This window comes from Schistocerca cancellata, chromosome 7, assembly GCF_023864275.1.
Source record: "Schistocerca cancellata isolate TAMUIC-IGC-003103 chromosome 7, iqSchCanc2.1, whole genome shotgun sequence".
NCBI classification, from domain to species: Eukaryota; Metazoa; Arthropoda; class Insecta; order Orthoptera; family Acrididae; genus Schistocerca; species Schistocerca cancellata.
This window is the reverse complement of record NC_064632.1, coordinates 260,932,942-260,956,616: the sequence shown is the minus strand read 5'-3', so window position 1 is coordinate 260,956,616 and position 23,675 is coordinate 260,932,942. Positions and strand designations below refer to the sequence as shown.

Below are 23,675 nucleotides of genomic sequence, written 5' to 3'. Positions count from 1 at the left end.
AGATCTCGCCGCAACGAAAAACGTCTTTGTTTCAATGGTTACCGCCCAATTCGCGTATCATATCCGTGATATTCTCCCCCCCTCCCTCCCTCTGTTTCTTGATAATACAAAACGAGCTTCCCTTCTTTGAACTTTTTCGATATCCTCCGTCAATTCTATTTGGTAAGGATCCCATACCGCGAACCAATACTCCAGAAGAGGAAACAGAAGCGTAGTTTAGGCAGTCTCTTTAGTGATTTGCCGCATCTTCTAAGTATTCTGCCGGTAAAACGCAATCTTTGATTCGCCTCCCCGAAACATTTTCTGTGTGATCGTTCCAGTTTAAGTGTTCGTAACTGCAAGTATTTGGCTGAACTGATAGCCTTTACATTTGTGTGACTTATCGTGTAACCGAAATTTAAGATTCCTTTTTGTACTAATGTGCATGACCTCACACTTTTCATTATTTAGATTCGATTGCCACTCCTCACACCATACAAATCTCTTGCCTTAATAATTTTGCAGTTGGTTTTGACCTTCTCAGGATCTTACTAGACGATAAACGACAGCATCATCTGCAAACAGACGAAGGGAACAGCTCAGATTGTCTCTTAAATCGTTTATATAGATTAAGAAGAACAGAGAGCCAATAACACTTCCTTTGGGAACATCAGATATTACTTCTATCATTTACTGCGGAATGTGACCTCTCTGATAGGAAATCACGAATACAGTCGCACAACTAAGACGATGCTCCATAGGCACGCAGTTTGATTAGAAACCTCTTGAGAGAAATGGTGTCAAAAGCTTCCTCAAAATCTATAAATAAGAAATCACTTCGAAATGGTTAAATACCGAAACCGCTATAGGTGATTTTATGAATAAATTAAATTAATAGTTAAAGGAGAAGGTTACTTTTTTAAAAGAATTTATATGATTGTGAACCTCAAACAATAAAATGGATTTTATAAATGACGTGGTATAAATCATGGGATGGAAATCTGCACTTGGTTTATTTCACAGTTTTTGCCTGGATCTTGGAAGGGCTTGTAAATGGGAGCCAGTTGTACCGAGATGTGAACTGGTTGACACTGAGCTGGGAGAGATGGGTGGGATTTCTGGAGGGTGGGATGTTGGTGTCCTCAGTGTTCTGGAGATTGACAGGAAGAACGGTTGAGTCATATTGGCAGTTTAGAAGATACAGAACAATGTAGTGGAGTATATGGATTTGGTCCTTTTTTAAAGGTTATGTACAATGACAACTTGCACTGCCAGGATGCAATAATGTGGTTATCGTTTACTGAAGGGATGTCGAAATGCCGTATTTGAGAATTGTATTTTTCAAGATCGAGGGATACACAAATTGCGAATTTGTAGTTATTCGGTTGGTGGGGTTGAAGATGTGCAAGGTAGAGGTGTTGTGCGTTGGAAGAGTGTTTGGGATCAGAGTTACTCATACAGTCCTCAAATGTAATTTAGTACAGTTTATATGTAGATAATGGACAAGCATAATCTGAAATGTACCGTTGACTTTTACTAATGTTACTGTTACGTGGGCAGGTAAGAATTCCAGCCCATGGAATATGTGTCAGCACGAAGTGACTCTAGTCTCAACACAGCCGCCCTGTTTCAGAGAGTGCTACCGTTCTGGTCGGTGATAACTTCCTGCCCGTTCCTGGCGCTGGTGGCACTGCACTTCGGCAGTCTGGGAGGACTCTTCTTTCTGATGACTGAAGGCCCCAAGTACATGTCTGAGGCTCTCGGCTTCGACATCCAACAAGTAAGTATTCTTTCGATCTCGCTCTACGTATGACACTATTGGAACTTGGTTTATTTCTGGCAGCATCATATCTTGCAAGGCTAGAATTGTTCGTAAGTTTGACTTCGACAACGTAGTCAAGCGAATATTTATCATAATGTTTCCGTGCTCTGAGTTACATATGATCCGACAGGCGATACGTTTTCACGTCTCTGACAAGCAAAACCACCGTCGTGCAACTGCACGATAGGCGATATCAGCGAGTAACCTCCGGTGTAAAGTCAAGTATCTAATTATATCTATCTAGCCACAATGAGACGAGGTGAAAGGGACGTATCTCAATTCCACCTATGTTACAGCTCTATATTCCGTGTTGCAAACCCAACCAAACGCGCTACTTAAAAGGGGGGAGGGGTGGTCTTAATTTTGTTTTTATTTACTGCTGATAATAAAGTGAGCCCAGTTGTACCCTATGGCGTCTTAATTTTGTCCTTAGTCACCAATCATAATAAAGTGAGCATAATTGTACCATATTCTGTCAATTATTGGCCAATACTGACCGTTGTTGTCACGAAAAGCAGGAGGGCGTTCTATTTTAGTTAGCACACATGACAGGGTTTCACTTGCTGTATCTCGCCTCGTGGGCGGGTAAATCGTTCACTCCACAGGCAAGAGTCTTGCATAATACTGAATTCATAGAGTAAAACATTTAAGACCTACATCATCTAATCATCACATCAAGAAACATCACACAAACGCAACGGATACGCTCAGATCCGGCAGGACCATACAGTAGCGAAGCTACCAGGTGTAGAAGTATGAAATCGGAATTTGGTTGCAATAATTACACGTCTGTTGTTGAAACTGATAAAAAATATTTTATTCAAAATAATCTCCATTCTTATTTATACATTTCTCCCACCTCTCCGGCGGTATATGAATGCCACGCCAGAAAAACAGTTCTCCTTTGAAGCGAGCCTGTCAGCGAACCATTTTCGTACATTTTCAAGCGAATTAAAGTTCAGCGAGAGCGTGTTCCAGTGATGCAAGTAGATGATAATCTGACGGAGCCAAGTTTCGAGAATAAGCCGCATGCCCCAGTATTTCCCAACTGAACGCCTCGACCGGTTCCCTGCCCCGTTTTGCTTTGTGTGATGGGGTGTTATCATGGAGCAATACGACTTTGTGTTGTCTTTTTCCATATTCCGGTCGTTTTACACGTAATTCTCGATTTAAATCGATCATTTGCTGTTGGTAGCGAACAGTGTTAATGGTTTCACCAGGTTTTAACAGCTTATAATAGATGGCACCATTCTGAACCCACCAAACACAGATCATTGTCTTCTTTCTTTCCAGAGAGATTTGGTGTTACAGTGGATGTTGATGGTTTGCCTGTATTTACCCATGATTTACGACGCTTAGGATTGTCAAAATATATCCATTTTTCATCACCTGTCACTATTCGATGGAGAAACGACTTTATTTTGTATCTGACAAGCAGCAATTCAGAAGTGGGCTTTCGATTTGCTTGCTGTCTTTCATTCAGTTCATGCGAAACACATTTTCTCACTTTCTGTACCTTTCCCATAGCTTTCAACCGAAGAGAAGCGGCTTTCTCCGTCACATTCAGTTGTTCCGTGAGTTCCTGTAGAGTTTGAGTATAATCTTCATCGAATAAAGCCTGCAATTCGTTGTCTTCGAACTTTTTCGGTGGTTTCTCGCGCTCGTCATTTCTCACGTCAAAATCACCACTTTTGAATTTCTTGAACCACTCGAAAAACTGTGTTTTCGCAAGAGTATGTTCGCCGAAAGCTTCGAAAAGCAGTCGGTGCGACTCTGCAGCAGTTTTCTTCAAACGATAACAGAAATCCAACACAGTCCGCAAATCGTAGTTCTTAGCTACAAAACTCGACATTTTTATATGTCTGGAACAGATACCGATGTGTGGAACTTGGGTTACTGCTTTTTGACATTTGTCGTCAGCCGTTACAGGAAGCAGAAGGCGCTGCAGATGTCGTCTCGCGGGCCCTACACTGACGGCTAGCACCATCTCTAGGGAAATTCCGGTTTCATGCTTATACAACTGGCACTTTTATTCATCGTCCATTTTCTTTGACATATTTTGCAATAATTAACAGATGTCTCTGAAGGAAAGGGAAGCGGAACAATCTTGAATGACAATGGGTCTGCATTCAAAAACCTGGTCATTTATTACAAAGACTAATACCAGATTGCACATATGAAAAACACAGACAACTTATACTACGTCAGGTCTGTACTTTTACACAAAATATGGGTGGATTACGGTAATTTAGCATAGGAATCCAGCGCGGAAAACCTCTTCATACATGCAGGATAAGTATCTGATTTATAACGGATCCGCGGACTTGCAGTCACACGGGGGATGCAGACAGAGAAAAATTACCAGTATGCCAAGACCCTTCGTTCCAAACTACAATAAATTCAGGGAGCCGCGGATTATTCATTTGATACACTGACTATCAGTGTTCGATAGAATCGCGAGCCTGACTTCTCTCTAGCTAAGGAGGTTACATTTAAAGTTGAAATGGCCAGTGACCACGTGGTGTCCGACACCATGACAAGAACAGTCATCAGACTCCTTCAACACTGAATTTAGGACAAAGGGAATTAATACTTCCGCCATCTAGCTGCATCTGAGGATCTCAGGGGCAGAACTAATGTAAAATTGATCACCAATTTCATAATGTGACCACGCGACAACTTGAATAAATGATTCTAGGTACTAGGCGAAATGATTAAAATTTACACACAAAAGCAAAAACAAGTACAGGCCATTACACCATACTCGTGACGCTACTGATACCGATAGATTTGAACGCGACCTAGCATGCAAATCTCACCCCGAGTCAGTATCTAACTCCAAATTCCATAATAAGGTGTGTACGCACTGGTTACTCCAGTCCGAGTGTGTGTCACACGAAAATTCACCAAGCTACCTAGACGCTGCGTCCAGAGTTATTCTTTTGCGTAGGGGTAGCAACTGACCAATCCCCGACACCTGGTAAAAGGTGTGGATCGCTAAGTCAACAAGATGGGTTGGGAAAGCACAGGGGTTATTGTCCTTAGATTCTCTTTGACAGGAGAAAAGTTCCAGAAACTTCTAGAAAGTTCTGTTCCGGATTCTATAGGGGCAATCGAAGGACTCAAGTTTGAAAATGGCGGGAAGGTTCGCTCCTACCGTTGAGACTAGCTCCTGCCAGGCAGGCAAAAAGAAATGCCGAATGGACCGCTCAGGATTGGCATCACGTTCTCTTCACCGATGAGTGTCGCATACGTCTTCAACCAGACAATCGCCTTAGACACACTTTCCAGCGAGTGCAGCAAGGTGCAGGTTTCCTGCTGTTCTGGGGTGGCATTATGTGGGGCTGACGTACGCCGCTGGTCGTCACGGAAGGCGCCGTAACGGCTGTACGATACTTCTCCGACCGAGAGTGCAACCACATCGGCAACATATTGGCGAAGCATTCGTCTTCGTTGACAATTCGCGCCCTCATCGTCACATCTTGTGAATGACTTCCTTTAGGATAACGACATCGCTCGACTAGAGTGGCCAACATGTTCTCCAGACATGAATCCTATCGAACATGCCTGGGATGGATTGAAAAGGGCTGTTTATGGACAACATGACCTACCAGCCACTCTGAAGGATCTACGCCGAATCGCCTTTGAAGAGTGGGACAACCTGAAAAACAGTGCCTTGGTGAACTTGAGGATAGTATGCCACTACGAATACAGGCATTCGTCAATGCAAGAGGACGTGCACCGCGCGGGATTGGCCAGGCGGTCTCAGGCGCTGCAGTCATGAGCTGTGCGACTGGTCCCGGCGGAGGTTCGACTCCTCCCTCGGGCATGGGTGTGCGTGTTTGTCCTTAGGATAATTTAGGTTAATTTAGGTTAAGTAGTGTGCAAGCTTAGGGACTGATCATCTTAGCAGTTAAGTCCCATAAGATTTCACACACATTTGAACATTTTTGAACAAGAGGACGTGCTACTGGGTATTAGAGGTACCGGTGTGTACAGAAATCTGGACCACCACCTTTGAAGCTCTCGCTGTATTGTGGTAAAACATGTAATGTGTGGCTTTCATGAGGAATAAAAAGGGCGGAAATGATGTTTTTGTAGACCTCTATTCTAATTTTCTGTACAGGTCCCGGAACTCTCGGAACCGAGGTGATGCAAAACTTTTTTTGATGTGTGTAGAACATATTCTCAGCTCAAACGTAATTCTGTGTATCGAGTAGAACGCCTTGGCATACTATCCACAAGTTCATCAAGGCACTGTTAGTCCAGATTGTCCCACTCCTCAACGGCGATTCGGCGTAGATCCCTCAGAGTGGTTGGTGGGTCACGTCGTCCTTAAACAGCCCTTTTCAATGTACTCCAGGCATGTTCGATAGGGTTCATGTCTGGAGAACATGCTGGCCACTCTAGTCGAGCGATGTCGTCCATGAAGACGAATGCCTCGACAGTATGCTGCCGATATAGTTGCACTATCGGTCGGAGGATGGCATTCAAGTGTCGTACAGCCGTTACGGCGCCTTCCATGACCATCAGCGGCGTACGTTGGCCCCACATAATGCCACCCCAGAACAGCAGGGAACCTCCACCTTGCTGCACTCGCTGGACAGTGTGTCTAAGGCGTTCAGCCTAACAGGGTTGCCTCCAAACACGTCTCCGACGATTGTCTGGTTGAAGGCATATGCGACACTTATCGGTGAAGAGAACGTGAGCGCTCCATTCGGCATAATGTTGGGCCCATCTGTACCGCGCTGCATGGTGTCGTGGTTGCAAAGATGGACTTTGCCATGGACGCCGAGAGTGAAGTTGCGCATCATGCAGCCTATTGCGCACAATTTGAGTCGTAACACGACGTCCTGTGGCTGCAAGAACAGCGTTATTCAACACGGTGGTGTTGCTGTCAGGGCTCCTCTGAGCCATAATCCTTGGGTAGCGGTCATCCACTGCAGTAGTAGCCCTTGGGCGGCCTGAGCGAGGCATGCCATCGACAGTTCTTGTCTCTCTGTATCTCCTCCATGTCCGAACAACATCGCTTTGGTTCACTCCGAGGCGCCTGGACACTTTCCTTGTTGGTAGCCCTTCCTGGCACAAAGTAACAATGCGGACGCGATTGAACTGCGGTATTTACCGTCTAAGCATGGCTGAACTACAGACAACACGAGCCTTGTACCTCCTTCTTGGTGGAATGACTGGAACTGATCGGCTGTCGGACCCCCTCCGTCTAATAGGCGCTGCTCATGCATGGTTGTTTACATCTTTGGGCGGGTTTAGCGACATCTCTGAAGAGTCAAAGGGACTCTGTCTGTGATACAGCTGGCCGCGGTGGTCTAGCGGTTCTAGGCGCTCAGTCCGGAACCGCGCGACTGCTACGGTCGCAGGTTCGAATCCTGCCTCGGGCATGGATGTGTGTGATGTCTTTAGGTTAGTTAGTTTTAAGTAGTTCTAAGTTCTAGGGGACTGATGACCACAGATGTTAAGTCCCATAGTGCTCAGAGCCATTTGAACCATTTCTGTGATACAGTATCCACAGCTAACGTCTACCTTCAGTCGTTCTGGGAACCAGGGTAATGCAAAATTGTTTTTGATGGGTGTACAATCTTGAATTTTTTAATCCACACTTCCACATTATTCGTTGCATAGTATACGCAGCGTATAATGTAAAGCTACGATCCGTGCTATCCAGTATTTGAGAATCAGAGCGCTTAGTGCCTTGCAACAAACAGTCTTTACATACAATTTAAACACTTAACAAAACTTTTCCTCGCTGACAGTCTGTCAAACTATGAAAGGAAAAAAGTTTTTAGTTTGCTGCATTTTGACTATTTCTGCATTAAAACTGTCGCAGCAGGCATGTAATCATGACAAATTTATTAATTCTTTGCTACTAACTCTATCTGCTACACATTTAGCAGTATCCACATATGCCGCTGAATGTGCCTACAAAATTATATCATTGTGCAGCACGTAGTTCAGGAGCTGTGAGAGTAGTAGGATGTAGAGAGATAGAGGGCAGAGAAATGGAAGGAAAGGAGATAGACATAGGAAGGAAATAGGAGGCGGTGGGCCGAGAGAGGAGGGCAGTAGCAGACGGTAAGAGAGAGGGGCAGGAGGGGACGGACAGAGAATGGTGGATGGAGGTGGTGGACAGAGAGCAGTGGGGGGGGGGCACAGAAGGGAGATGAACAGAGAGAGGGGAAAGGAGCAAATTGACCAACAGATTTGAAATAAATACATACATGGACAATGCCAGGTAGTCAGCTACACTGCAAAAAAGTACAATCTGAAATATTCAGTCTTATTTCAAAGTGATGTAAACATTGGCAATATGTTTTAAACGTTCATTCACGTAAAACAGTGCATTTCACAAAAGGGGGAAAATGTAGTATCCTATGACTATAACATCAATGAGTCACATCTGGAATCATTCAATTCATAAAAATAACCGAGTGTAACAATTTGTATGGATGTGAAACACGATGAAGACATAAACTCGGTCATAGGGTATGGTAGTTGACAGACTCCAGTTCATTGGGGGATTCCGGGAAAATCAGTCTGTCTAAAAATGGGCCCGATTACAAATTTCGTGTGGATCCGTAGTCAGAATATTGTTTAAGTGAGTGGTACACGTGCAAAATAGGACTAACACGGGATACTGAACCCATCATGCACATACGGTGGTTTTCAGTATATCACGAGAAAAAAATAAGAAATTAGGTGGCATACAGACGGATACCAAAAGTCTTCCTCCACGCAATCCTTCCTCAGATGGGGCCGGAATGCATACCCTCCGCTGATCACTTAGATTTCTTGAGGAATACAAATGTCAGCGCATAAATAGCCCTCCAATACATCGGTACAATGACGCCTTAAAAATTGTTCAAATGGCCCTGAGCACTATGGGTCTTAACTTCTAAGGTCATCAGCCCCCTAGAACATAGAACTACTTAAACCTAACTAACCTAGGGACATCACACACATCCATGTCCGAGGCAGGATTCGAACCTGCGACCGTAGCGGTCGCGCGGTTCCGGCTGAGCGCCTAGAACCGCTCGGCCACCCCGGCCGGCCAATGACGCCTTAGACAGAGACTGAAGCAACGAACGGTTGGCGGATAAATCTCCTACAAGGAATGTTGTACAAACAGAGGAGAATTCATTGTAACAGCGCCCTAACCCCCGTCCGGCCAAATGTGCTATTGGAATGGTGCAACTGTCTTTACAAGATATGTGGACAATATTTCTCCCGCACATCTTTGGTGTTCATCTATTTTAGATCTATACACCCATAGCTCGCTGAATTACTGTCATCTGTTCATTCTGTCCGTGTGATAGCGGCGACACGCCGAGTCCCGACCACATATTGCGAAGTTTGTTTCGATTACGCTGGATAAGTTTCGCTGGGAAGCCCGTGCACATCCTCCATACAGTGGCGAACTCTCCTTATGCAGTTTCCGTATTTTTGGAGCCTTGAAGAACGACGTTTGTGGCGACTATTTGCTTCGGAAGAAGAAGTGCACGCCTGAGTGCAATCATGGTACCATAGACAACAACGGACATTTTTTCATGAATGCATTGACCGTCTTGTCTCACAGTGAGATAAATGTACTAATAGTTATGGCGATTACTTTTGAAATAATTACAGTTTACTTTCTTTTCTTCCTCTTGTCTCGTTTTCATTTGACTGCCCCTTATATAATTCTAAAACTGACTGGTTCCATATCACAATAAGTGGTCGGAAATCTTATCCATGGAGCACGAAAATAAAGAAACTAAATAACATGTACCCAACAAATGACCTTGCATCGTCTACGAGTGCAACATCTGGTGAACGAGTTGATTTTCTGCTGGGTACCAAGGTATGCCAGAATTTGAGGTAAAGAACTGGTGACTGCGGCAGCCAAGGACACCTGCATGAGGCCTATAGTGGCTGACTTTCAAGTCCCTCTGCATACAGCGATCTCGCTGTTGACGAAAAGGATTCTGAGTTGTTGAGAGGAAGAGTGGCAGGAAGAGACAGATAACAAGTTGCGGGTGGTGACGTCACACACACGACCGTGGCGCAGTTGCTTCCAATCACAGAAGCGGAATAGAGTGCTAGTTATGATGGACTACTGGCAGAACGCCAGATTTTAGTTGACTGTGTTTTATTTCTGACAATTGGGCAGCCCTACATTGCATACGGACTTGCTTTGACTGCACTTGGACAAGTTTAGAACGCATTTTAAAAAATTTTAGGTTAAAGTGCCACTCTCCAAAGAAACTGGTATAGGCATGCCTTTTCAAATACAGAGATATGTAAACAGGCAGAATACGGCACTGCGGTCGGCAACGACTTTATAAGACGACAAGTGTCTGGCACACTTGTTAGATCAATTACTGCTGCTACAATGGGATGTTATCAAGATTTAAGTGAGTCTGAAATCAGCACACGAGCGATAGGACACATCTCCGAGGTAGCGATGAAGTGGGCATTTTCCCGTACGACCATTTCACGAGTGTACCGTGAATATCAGGAATCCGGTAAAACATCTAATCCCCGACATCGCTGCAGCCGGAAAAAGATGCTCCAAGAACGGGACAAATGAAGAGAATCGTTCATTGTGACAGAAGTGCAACGCTTTCGCAAACTGCTGCATATTCCAATGCTGCGCCATCAACAAGTGTCAGCTTGTGGACCATTCAACGAAACATCATCGGTATGGGCTTTCGGAGCCGAAAGCCAACTCGTGTACCCATGATGAATGTACAACACCAAGCTTTACACCTTCACTTAAAACTTCCGGGCTAATAGGCCGTGGTCGAAGTATAAAACTCTCTCCTGACGTTTCGTCTCCGACTGCGGGAGACATCCTCGGAGGTAAAGCGGCGAACTGCGAAAAGAACTCGAGGAAGCGCTGATTATATAAGCAGTACAGAGGGCGCCACAGTCGATCACGTGGCGTCGGCTATGAGATTGTCTCTGGTGATGCCAACATTCTCGATTGAAAGTAATCGATCGTCATGCTTGCAGTGCAACGCTGACATCCAAATTTTATCGTTTAACACCTTCGTCTTTCCTGTTAAAATTATTACGATGTTTATCAATCTCGATAGCCTCTCTATACAAGCGTGCATAGTAATGCGAGGTTTTTGATATGACTCTCGTCTCGCTGAATTTTATTTCATGATCACCTTCCTGGTAAACATGTTCCGCTACGGCCAATTTATCCGTGTGACCCAGGCGGCAATTCCTCTTATGCTCAACAAGACGGGTGTTGACACTTCTTTTTGTGGTACCGATGTAAACCTGTACACAACTACAAGGAATTTTATATACCCCCCGGTATAGCCAAAGGGTGTCGTGCATCTTTTGCCGACCTTAAAAATTCTTTTATTTTGCTGGTGGGTCTGAAAATAGTTTCCACCTCATACTTGCCTAAAACTTTCCCAATTCGATCTGTGACCTTACTAATAAACGAAAGAAAAACTTTTCCCTTGGGCGACTGTTGTTCGTCGATACTCCTGATTCTCCGCCTAGAGCGAAGTGCTCGATCTATATCTTTGCTAGAATAGCCATTCTTCACGAAAGTTGACCGTAGATGTTCAATCTCATCTTTTAAATAAACAGGTTCACAAAGTTTGTACGCCCTGTCTACCAAAGTTTTCATTACACCTCTTTTTTGTCTAGGGTGGTGGTTTGAATCTTTGTGTAGATAACGGTCAGTATGTGTGAGCTTTCTATACACCTTATGGCCCAACGTTCCCTCCCGTCGTTTAATCGCAGACACATCCAGGAAATCGGCCGTAGCGGAACGTGTTTACCAGGAAGGTGATCATGAAATAAAATTCAGCGAGACGAGCGTCATATCAAAAACCTCGCATTATTATGCACGCTTGTATAGAGAGGCTATCGATATTGATAAACATCGTAATAATTTTAACAGGAAAGACGAAGGTGTTAAACTGGATAAAATTTGGATGTCAGCGTTGCACCGCAAGCGTGACGATCGATTACTTCCAATCGAGAATGTTGGCATTACCAGAGACAATCTCATAGGCGACGCCACGTGATCGACAGTGGCGCCCTCTGTACTGCCTATATAATCAGCGCTTCCTCGAGTTCTTTTCGCAGTTCGCCGCTTTACCTCTGAGGATGTCTCCCGCAGTCGGAGACGAAACGTCAGGAGAGAGCGTTATGCTTCGACCACGGCCTATCAGCCCGGAAGTTTTACGTGAAGACAATACCGGCCGTGAAAGCTTACATTGTATGATCACAAAGCTTTACACCTCGCCTGGGCCCGTCAACACCGACATTGGACTCTCGATGACTGGAAACATGTTGCCTGGTCGAACGAGTCTCGTTTCAAATTATATCGAGCGGATGGACATTTACGGGTATGGAGACAACCTCATGAATCCGTGGAACTTGCATGTCAGCGGGGGACTGTTCAAGCCGGCGGAGGCTCTGTAATGGTGTGGAGCGTGTGCAGTTGGAGTGATATGGGACTCCTGATACGTCTAGATACGACTCTGACAGGTGACACGTACGTAAGCATCCTTTCTGATTACCTGTATCCATTCATGTCCATTGTGCATTCTGACGGACTTGGACAATTCCAGCATGACAATGCAACACCCCACACGTTCAGAATTGCTACAGAGTGGCTACGGGAACACTCTTATGTGTTTAAACACTTCCGCTTGCCACCAAACTCCCCAGACATGAACATTATTGAGCATATCTGGGATGCCTTGCAACGTGCTGTTCACAAGAGATCTCCACTTCCTCCTACTCTTACGGATTTATGGATACCCCTGCAGGATTCATGGTGTCAATTCCCTCCAGCACTACTTCAGACATTGGTAGAGTCTATGCCACGTCGTGTTGCAGCACTTCTGCGTGGTCGCGGGTGCCCTACACTATATTAGGCAGGTGTTCCAGTTTTTTTGTTTCTTCAACGTAGATTTTAACTGCCATAGTAGTAACTGGGTCTTTCCTACTTTTTTATAGCAAAGGGCAACCAGCCATAAACATCTGTTAAGTAATTTTAAGTAATCTTATTCCACGACAGTATTTTTAATAGCTTATCTTTTGAGTAATCACATGCATCCATAAGTTTTAACATTTGTCGGAATAACGGGTAACTTCCATTTTCATTAATTGTCAACTAGCCACAACTTTCAGCTATTTTTTTGGAAATTTTATTGTACGTCTGTTGGTGTTATTTCAGTTAACGGATAAGAAAGGTTTTGTTAAATTTTAATCTTACCTGACCAAGTATAATTATTACGGCCGATAATAACCTAGTTGTTGAGTGACCCAAAACCAAACAATAAATACCCTATTTAAATTTCAAATCGAGGATCTGTGTTATTCGTCTGTAAAAATATCTTTCAAAATGCATGAACATGTATAGAGGTATGTTATATTTCGCGGGTGAGAATCTGAGACTCACTTCTTCTGAGGTAGTACGATGCTTCTGGCAGCGTGCAGCCTCGTACGGTAGTATACACTTACAGTTACTATTGTTTGTTACGGCTTGCGTCTGTTTACATATAGCGTTTCAGGGGCAGAAAAAACTGTGTGTGAAATCTTATGGGACTTAACTGCTAAGGTCATCAGACCCTAAGCTTACACACTACTTAACCTAAATTATCCTAAGGACAAACACACACACCCATGCCCGAGGGAGGACTCGAACCTCCGCCGGGACCAGCCGCGCAGTCCATCAGGGGCAGAGCTATGGCACGAAAGCCTGAGAAGGGAGCGAGCTGTGGTCTAGTATACTGAGCTTTCAAGATAACACTCTGAAGAAATTTGGGGAAATGGCGGACAGTCTAAACGAGGAAGAGCGAACAAGGATTTGAACCACCCCCTCCGGACTGCGATTCTGTTCTCATAACCAGCATGTCAGGTCGCTCTTTTTCATCTTATTGCTGTCATTATAACATCGCAGTTAAGTCTTTCAAAAATGAACTTCCATTTCTCCAACCGTGTGAACTCTTGTAACTGTTTGCGAGAAACCGAAGACTGCGTCGTCGATATCGTCCTACCTGTGGTAGAAGATGTGGGTCTCTATCTGAAACTCTTGTACGGGCAACACGAATGATGACTTCACTTTTTGGTTTCTAGTGACAAACATGTTATTGGTCGAGTACATAGGTGTATATTGGATATGCAACGTTATGTCATTTTTATCTGACAATTACACATAAACGTCAGTGTAGCACAGCGACTTAGCTGAATTAATGAGTTAGAATAATACTGGAGTAAACGTTTCTGCCTGTATTGCGAAATGTTCCCATTGTTTTAGCGAAAGGTGTTGGGTGCTAGAATCAATTTGGTGTATCGTGGGCCACACCTCATCAGCATAAGTGATCGTTAGAAGGGTATTGAGTTAGAGAAGGAAATATGCCCGTGTAAAAACCCATACAGCGGATCTGTATCAATAAAAGAGAAAAAAAAACTAGACGATGAGCATAAAATTCTACAAAACATACCTGACGATCAGACACCATTTTATAACGGTATCCTGTCAGTGGCCAGTGAAGGCTGGACAAGATAAAGTTGAAGCACACCTACGAATGTCTCTTTTGCTGTATTATGCTTGTAATTGTAATTTGGGTACATTAATAATTCACCTTTATACTCATAACACACTCTTTTTATTACTATAATAATATAAACTTGCATAATACAATCCTTCCGCTGCAAACGAAACGCTTGTTGCCTCATCAGCATCGTCAGATTCGAAAAGGAGTCATTTCCAGTACTTTCAAACTCGATTACTGACCTTACTCGATGGCTAAAATATGTTGTATTTGTGTATATTGTTCCAGCCTGGGGTCAGTTGCTACACAGCAACTTCACGACACGCGAGCGTAGTGTAGTGAAACAGTTTTTGTGTCTCCTGAAAAATTTACTTTTTGGGACATGACCCTTTTCCAAATAAAAATTCTGTTGTAAGTACGGAAATACCTGAGTATTATTTGTGGAAGTTATGAAACAATACCTGCTGAATTTGGTTGTGCTACCCGTATTTTGTTGACACATCTGCGATTTCTCCTTGCGAAGCGCAGTAGGCACGTACTGGTAACAGAAAATGCCATGGTGCGAATTATTGCAGTCTTTAATGGGTTTAGGTATTCGATCATATAAGTTTACTATGTGGGTGCAGTTATATGGCGGAACAAGTGATTCAAAGAATAGTTACAAAGCAATCTATATGTCAATATGTCAAGTGACTGAAACACTGATAAGGCTGGAACCGCACGTCCGCTACGGTCGCAGGTACGAATCCGGCCTCGGGCATGGATGTGTGTGATGTCCTTCGGTTAGTTAGGATTAAGTAGTTCTAAGTTCTAGGGGACTGATGACCGCAGCAGTTAAGTCTCATAGTGCTGAGAGCCATTTGAACTGATAAGGCGAAAAGAAACGGTCGTCTTTGGGATAACGGGAGTTTTACTTCCCACATTAGTGGAGACCTTGTTCCTTACTCTTGTGCCGAACGGTGGTTTACTCGAGGGAGTGATAATTTGATGACATCACTGCACTTGGACAAGTGTATTCGCATGCTAATGGCTGGGACGGAGGGTCTATCCTCCGTATTTGCCTTGGCAGCTTTCGGTAAAGCTCTCGTGTTTACGGCTTTAGACGCTGTGAAATGCCACAGACCTTCGCGTCTAACAATAGGTAATCCGCGTAATAGCCTAATACTTCAAGCTGCCGAAAACAAGAAGCAGTGGAGCTCTTAAAGCTGCTAAAAAATTTGCTTGTTCATGGACGTGTTTTACAAAACAGTCAGCTATTAACACAGTGTTATTCCTGGAATAAGACTGTATGGTCGTCAAGTGAAATAACAATACTACTTCAGAGTTTGCTAATGATTTCTTTCGGCATCGGAAGCGGCTTTTAGTTTGCAGGTGTCCTTCGTTCTCGGCAGTAAGCGGTGCTGAAATAGTTATTCGCAGTTGACTTAACTACCTGGCTTACGTTGAACTATAACCATTTAAATCCTTCACGGAAGCTCTTTAACAAAGCTATTTGTGGTTTTCTGAGAAAAGAAAGGAAAATAAATATCTAAACAACACATCCCTGAAAATATTCTCATAGTTTTTTCACAGCATTTTCCTTACTGTCATTTTATCCTCCCTCTGTACACTGTTGAAGATTGGATCTCAACGGTACAAACGGTGGATGATTTTTTTGTGGGACATGTCAATGATGCTCGTATGAGAAGGTAATGAGGGGAACGTTACAACTGGTCAGGTAGTTAGGCTGGGGTTCATGTTTTGGGACCGTTATCAAGTCGAGAAACGATGTGATGTGTTTACAGGTCTACAGGATGATAGGATGAGCGCTGTATTGATATATGTACAGTAAAATACCAAGACTGTTGATCAGAGGGAAAATGATGCAGTGGTTGGAAGTCTTCTATTTGAAACGAATTATTAGAACGATGTGGCTACTGACAGTTATGGCATTCAAGGGGCTTGTAGTAGTTTAAGAACATGGATGCTACAGCCATACTGTCATTGTTGAAGATCGGTTACATTAAGGATTTGCTCTTGTATATGACCACTGCGGATGGATGAATGGGACCGAGTGCAAAACGCAGTGGTTAGTACACTGGACTTGCATTCGGGAGGATGTCGGTTCAGACCCGCACCCGGCCAGCCTGATTTAACTTTTCAGAAAATTCCCTAAATCGCTTAAAGCTAATGCCGGGATAGTTCCTTTGAAATGGCACAGCCGATTTGCTTCTCCGTCCTAATCCGAGCGTGTGCTCCGTCTCTAATTGCCTCGTTGTCGGTGGGACGTTAAACACTAATATCCTCCTCCTGAATGGATGACTTAGCAGTTTTAGTCTTTTGTGGGCATTGCGTTCGACAGTAGGTTTGTTTAGAGACACTGGATAGTTGAAGATATTTTAGTAGTTTAGAGCATGGGACTGAATGTTTGTAGACGGGCAGAAGCCGTGGGTGATTCCTTCTGGATTATGTTGAGGGCATTTGTTACAACATGACGTGCATTTATTGAACTGTAACTTCGAAATATTGTTGGTTAGTTGGCTGATTTGGGGAAGGGGACCAAATAGGAAAGTCATCGATCACTTTGGATTAGGGAAGAATGCGGAAAGAAGTCGGCCGTGCCCTTTCAAAGAGTCGAAATGTTGTAATCTCTGGGTGGTTGGATGGTGGTAGGTAAAAGTTTCCCCGACAGCGAACTGAACGGGGTAGATCGGCGTTAGTCACTTGGGCATATTCCGACGTAGAGGGGATACAAGTTAATGGCTCCAACTGAACCATGGGAACATCTACAGTGTGACTGGAGGTAGAGGACATGGCACTGAAGTTAATGAAGTATGTAGGCCGTTTAGGAAAGAAATATACAATAAGCTAGACATTCGTCACTTGTACTATGCAGGTACTGGACTTGAGGAACAGAGGAAACTAACTCAAGCGTTGGTATGTTGTCTCTAGGTCCAGGAATACAAAAATATTCATACTATTATTGCCCACTTGTTGGGGAAAGAGATGCATGAGATGAAGAAGATAATCTTTTGCGGGAAAATTGAGATGGAAGCTAGTCTGATTAATGGTGAGGGCAAGATGGTTGTTCAGGTATTTATAGGTATGTGGGGAGAGGGTTAATTTTGAAGACACTGAGATAAGGCTGACCGATTGAAGGACGTTTTAAAGAAACGTTTATTTGTCTTGAGGAAGGGAGATTGAAGATTTTCGTGTGAATGGATGAAGATTCCTGTCAGAAAGGTCACAGTTCGTAGTAATAGACGGAAAGTCATCGAGTAAAACAGAAGTGATATCCGGCGTTCCCCAAGGAAGTGTTATAGGCCCTCTATTGTTCCTGATCTATATTAACGGCATAGGAGACAATCTGAGTAGCCCTCTTAGATTATTTGCAGATGATGCTGTCATTTGCCGTCTTGTAAAGTTATCAGATGATCAAAACGACTTGCAAAATGATTTAGATAAGATACCTGTATGGTGCGAAAAGTGGCAACTGACCCTGAATAAAGAAAAGTGTGAAGTTATCGACATGAGTACTAAAATAAATCCGCTAAATATCGATTACGCGATAAGTCACACATATCTGAAGGCTGCAGATTCAGCTGAATACTTAGGGATTACAATTACAAATAACCTAAACTGGAACGATAACATAGATAATGCTGTGGGCAGAGCAAACCAAAGATTGCGATACATTGGCAGAACACTTAGAAGGTGCAACAGATCTAGTAAAGAGACTGCTTACACTACACTTGTCCGCCCTATTCTGGAGTATTGCTGTGCGGTGTGGGATCCGTATCGAGTGGGACTGACGGATGATACTGAAAAAGTTCAAAGAAGGGCGGCTCGTTTTGTATTATAGTGAAATAGGGGAGATAGTGCCACAGACATGATACGTGAATTGGAGCGGCAGTCATTAAAACAAAAGCGTTTTTCGTTACGACGGGATCTTCTCATGAAATTTCAATCACCACTTATCTCCTCCGATTGCGAAAACATTCTGTTGGCACCCACCTACATAGGGAGAAATGATCATCACGATAAAATAAGAGAAATCAGGGCTGGCACAGAAAAATTTAAGAGCTCGTTTTTCCCGCGCGCCGTTCGAGAGTGGAACGGTAGAGAGACAACTTGAAGGTGGTTCATTGAACCCTCTGCCAGGCACTTAATTGTGAATAGCAGTAATCACGTAGATGTAGATGTTAAACAGTGAGGTCAAAGTTACAAGGAACGGATTCGGACACTCTTTTTAGGGTGGATAAGGAGACAGCGTGGTTCAGGAACGGCCACCTCCATATGAGTTCGAAGTTCCCTTATTTTACTGTCAATCATATGACACCCAGGTCCAGATCTGAAGTCGCTAACGCACGCCTGGTTGTGACGCTCGACGTTAAGGCAGCCGGTTCCGACACTGGTGGTTGAAGAAAGATTCACTGCCAGTATCTGGCTAGCAAGCGGAAGTGAAGTGGTAGCGCGTAACCTTTGATCAACAGTCTTTGTGCCAGTGGCTTGATTGAATTTCAGACTTATCTGCAGTATCTGATGGCGTGAGGACATGTGACACTGTTGACGGTCCCACCGTCATCTGCAGCCTCCTCAGTGCTTGAGTGCTTTTCGAGAGGAGTGGACTATGTGCTGGCATCAGGTTTCACCATCTTCCTTCCACAAACACGACTCTAAACCGTATAACCACTCTATACAGTCATGCGGACTACACAGACTCTCTCCTGACACTTCTAAGAGGTCGGCAGAAGGTAATACTAAATCACCCTCATTAGAACTTGTCCCAGGACGGCAATGAAGGATTCCCGTATCTCTCTCCAACGCTCATTTCCTGACTACGAGATTGTACTGAATATTATCATACGATATACTAGCTGTTACTCACACCTGCACTCGCACATCCGTAGCTTTGTTACGAAGAGTGATGATGAGTAAGTAAGCTGTTGTATGTGTAATAACGCCAGCTGCCCTCAGATGTCTGCCAGGTCGGGTAAGCGTAGCTCATTACGTGAGCCCTTCCGCCTCTCCCCCCTCTGCCCCGATGCACGACGATGTGTCAAGCACAGCGTCGCTGACGAACAGTGCAGGTGGTGGGGCACTGGCAGAAGTATGTGCGCACTGTGCTATTGAAGTAGCTATACATTATATTTATTTTATTTGTTTATTTATTTAACCTGATCAGATTATACAACATTTGCATCATGCAACAAATTTGATAATTTTTTAATGTGGTTTATCTTCACTAATGTAGTCAATGTTCGTTCTCAGGGTTCAACGTACCTCCATACCAGATTTCCTCGAAACTGGGTTAGTGGTTTAGCCGTGAAAACGTGAACAGAGTTACTTTTGCATTTAATAATATTAGCATGGAAGTAAGGGTTAAACAGCCTGCCCAGTTAGCCATGCGGTCTAACGCTCGGCTTTCCGGAGTGAGAAGGAGCGCCTGGTCCGCGGCACGAATCCGCCCGACGGACTTGCGTCGAGGTCCGGTCAGTCTGTGGATGGTTTTTAGGCGGTTTTCCATCTGCCTCGACGAATGCGGGCTGGTTCCCCTTATTCCGCCTCAGCTACATTATTTCGACGATTGCTGCGCAAACAAGTTCTCCACGTACGCGTACACCACCATTACTGTACCATGCAAACAAAGGAGTTACACTCGTTTGGTGTGAAACGTTCCCTGGGGAGGGTCCACTGAGGGCCGAACCTCACAATAACCCTGAAAGATTGGTTCGGTGTGAGGCGGCAGAGTGGTGAAGTGGACTGCGGTAGTCGTCGTGGGGTCGTGGACCACTGCGGCTGCGGCGGCGACGGAGCCTCTCCGTCGTTTCTAGGCCCCCGGTTAACATACAATACGATACAATACAATACAAGGGTTAAACAAGTTGAGTAATGTATAATCACTGCATTCATTACATCGAATTGTTTTACATAGAATACATAAATCTATAAAATCATTTTCACAGATATGATAAAGTTCAAAAATCAAAGAGTAAATAGCTTTTTCAAAGATTAAATATTTTCGGAATTCGCCTAATATTCTTCAAATCATTAAATGTCTCTACACTTTATAAAGTATCCTATGTTCTCGCTCTCCATAGCAAATTTCATCTAAATCGGTTCAGCAGTTAGAGTTGTGAAAATGTAAGAGGTCTAGTTGCCTTCGCATTTGTAATATTAATATCGACGTCGGAGAAAGTAAGGTGTTACAACATTCTTCATGGAGCATAAACTCTCGGAATTTTAGCATTAAATCTCTTCTTGATGCATATCCGCTCCCTTGCAGCATCTGCTGCTGGAGATGAGTGGACATCTCCGTGGTCAACTCGTGTTCACTAAACAAACCCGTGACGGATTTTATTACTCTTTGAAGAAAAGACACTTCAACACTAAAGCTGCGGTTTACATACTGGCTGACTAGTTTTGAGCTTTGCCCATTTTCACAAGCCACCTCTTACAGGCTACAAAATTTGTTATCATTTGGTGCGCAGAATGTGGATAATAAGTGTGATGACATATTGTAAATAGAACTGTCCACACAAACTATATCATAAATACAAATACGTTAGTAGTTACCACACGGACCATTTCATCACTGATACGTTTATCATTCACATTCTACACATCCACTCATAACAACTTGTGTTCTCAGGATTTTGAATGCAAGCATGCAAACGTGCATGCACTGTGTTGTACAGATGCCGGATGTCAGTTTGTTGGATGGAGTTCAATACCTGTTGCACTCGGTCGGTCAATACTGGGAGGGTTAATGATGGCTGTCGATGACGCTGGAGTTGTCGTTCGATGATGTCCCATATGCGCTCATTAGAGACAGATTTGGTGGTGGAGCAGGTCAAGCAACATGTCGACACTCTGTAGAGCATGTTGGGTTACAACAGCGGTGAATGAACGATCGTTATCCTGTTGGAAAACATCCTGTGAATGCTGTTCATAAATGGCGGGACAACAGGTCGAATCTCCAGATAACTATGAGAGTGCTCCTTCTGTCGTACGAAATCGCACCCCAGACCATAACTCCAAGTGAGAACACAAACAGGCTGGTTGCAGGCCTTCAGCTGGCTTCCGTCTAACCAATACACTGCATGGGGGCTTATTTTTTAAATATTAATGAAAATATTTTTTTGTAGCTGTCTGTCCGATTACGCAAGTCTCGTAAACGGCTGGCCCTGACTAGTTTTAGTACGCAATCTGACTGCATAGAATAACAACAAACAATGAAAGAAAATTTTCGTTAACACAGTTAATTAATTAAGTCCCCAGCAACTATAAAATCTACAAAGCCAACATAGCACAAGTGTAGCTGTTATGTATGTGGTAGTATGACTCAACGCACATCTGGCACGGTTCTTCTTCAACAAGACAAGAATTTTTAAATACCAATTATACTGACGTGATAAAAGAAAATTAGAAATACTATAATTGTGCAAGAAAACCAAAATTACACTCTAATACAAGAACACACGCCAGATGCTTTGTTGACTGAACCTGTAATGACACATTATTCAGGTCACTGAAAGAATAAAAGAATAAAAGAAAATACCTCCATATATATTGACGAAATGCACTCTGACCATTACAATATCTCCATTAGAACATCATCATCTCTCCCATCAAACCACTGCATAAAACATGGAACAACACTCTCCACTACCGCATCTCACTCTGACTTCAGCTACAAGCAGTGACCACCACAACTTCTCGGCAAGAACTGCCTGCCGCTACATCTCAATAAGCACTGCCAGTGGAGGCGGCGGAACAATACTCTCTGGCGCGATCTTTGGCGCCGTGGCTCACTGTAGCCACCTTTCATATGCCCTTCCTCCACGGGCTAGAATTTGATGGTATTTTTGCCAGCATTGGTGGTGAAAATACCACCAAATTCGTCAAAAAAATACAGACAAAAATAAAAGATAATATTATTACGTAAATATCATATAACTAGATAAAATTTTGGCTTTGCACTGACCTTTCAATAGCCTAATATATAAAATACACTAAGCAATACAAATTCTTTCATACATGTGACTTTACATAATAGTTTACACAAGTATTATGTGGTTAAACAGTTCAATCAATAGCGTCAGCAATGACGAATATGTACAGGTTAGAGTCTCATAACTTTTCACAAACAGTAATACACAAAAAATCAGTTTATACAAATATTCACATAAAATGTTTACATAACAAGTAGTTGACAGTTCCAGCAGTAGCACCCAGCATTGTGGAGTAGGTGCAGACACCATCAGGTGACATCATTTCAGTAGAAGCAGTCCATCAGTGGCACCCAGCATTGTGGAACAGGTGCAGACTCCAACAGGTGACATCATTTCAGTAGAAGCAGTCCATCAGTGGCACCCAGCATTGTGGAACAGGTGCAGACTCCAACAGGTGACATCATTTCAGTAGAAGCAGTCCATCAGTGGTACCCAGCAATGTTGAAGAGGTACAGACAGCAAGAAGTAACATCATTTCAGTAGAAGCAGTTCCATTTGTGGTACCCAGCAATGTTGAAGAGGTACACACAGCAACAAGTCACATTTCTCAGTAGAAGCAGTTCATCAATGGCACCCAGCATTGTTGAGTAGGTGCAGACACCGACAAATGACATCATTTCCATAGAAGTAGCTCCATCTGTGGCACCCAGCATTGTGGAGTAGGTGCAGACTCCAACAGGTGACATCATTCCAGTAGAAGCAGTCCATCAGTGGCACCCAGCATTGTGGAACAGGTGCAGACTCCATCAGGTGACATCATTTCAGTAGAAGCAGTCCATCAGTGGCACCCAGCATTGTGGAACAGGTGCAGACTCCAACAGGTGACATCATTTCAGTAGAAGCAGTCCATTAGTGGCACCCAGCATTGTGGAACAGGTGCAGACTCCAACAGGTGACATCATTCCAGTAGAAGCAGTCCATCAGTGGCACCCAGCATTGTGGAACAGGTGCAGACTCCATCAGGTGACATCATTTCAGTAGAAGCAGTCCATCAGTGGCACCCAGCATTGTGGAACAGGTGCAGACTCCATCAGGTGACATCATTTCAGTAGAAGCAGTCCATCAGTGGCACCCAGCAATGTCGAGTAGGTGCAGACACCATCAGGTGACATCATTTCAGTAGAAGCAGTCCATCAGTGGCGCCCAGCAATGTTGAGTAGGTGCAGACAGCAAGAAGTAACATCATTTCAGTAGAAGCAGTTCCATCTGTGGCACCCAGCAATGTCGAGTAGGTGCAGACACCATCAGGTGACATCATTTCAGTAGTAGCAGTCCATCAATGGCACCCAGCAATGTTGAGTAGGTGCAGACAGCAGTCCATAATATTCACTATCACTAATCACACAGTTCATC

At 43.8% G+C, this 23,675-nt stretch overlaps 1 protein-coding gene across 1 annotated transcript in view; it reads left to right on the top strand.

Annotated features, from left to right (window-relative positions):
• LOC126092725 (sialin-like) overlaps positions 1-23,675 on the top strand; it is a 158,846-nt gene that overhangs the window by 72,501 nt on the left and 62,670 nt on the right. Inside the window, exon 7 of the mRNA XM_049908449.1 lies at positions 1,613-1,759. Within this exon, the coding sequence (XP_049764406.1) occupies positions 1,613-1,759 (147 nt within the window). The remainder of the gene's footprint in view (positions 1-1,612; positions 1,760-23,675) is intronic.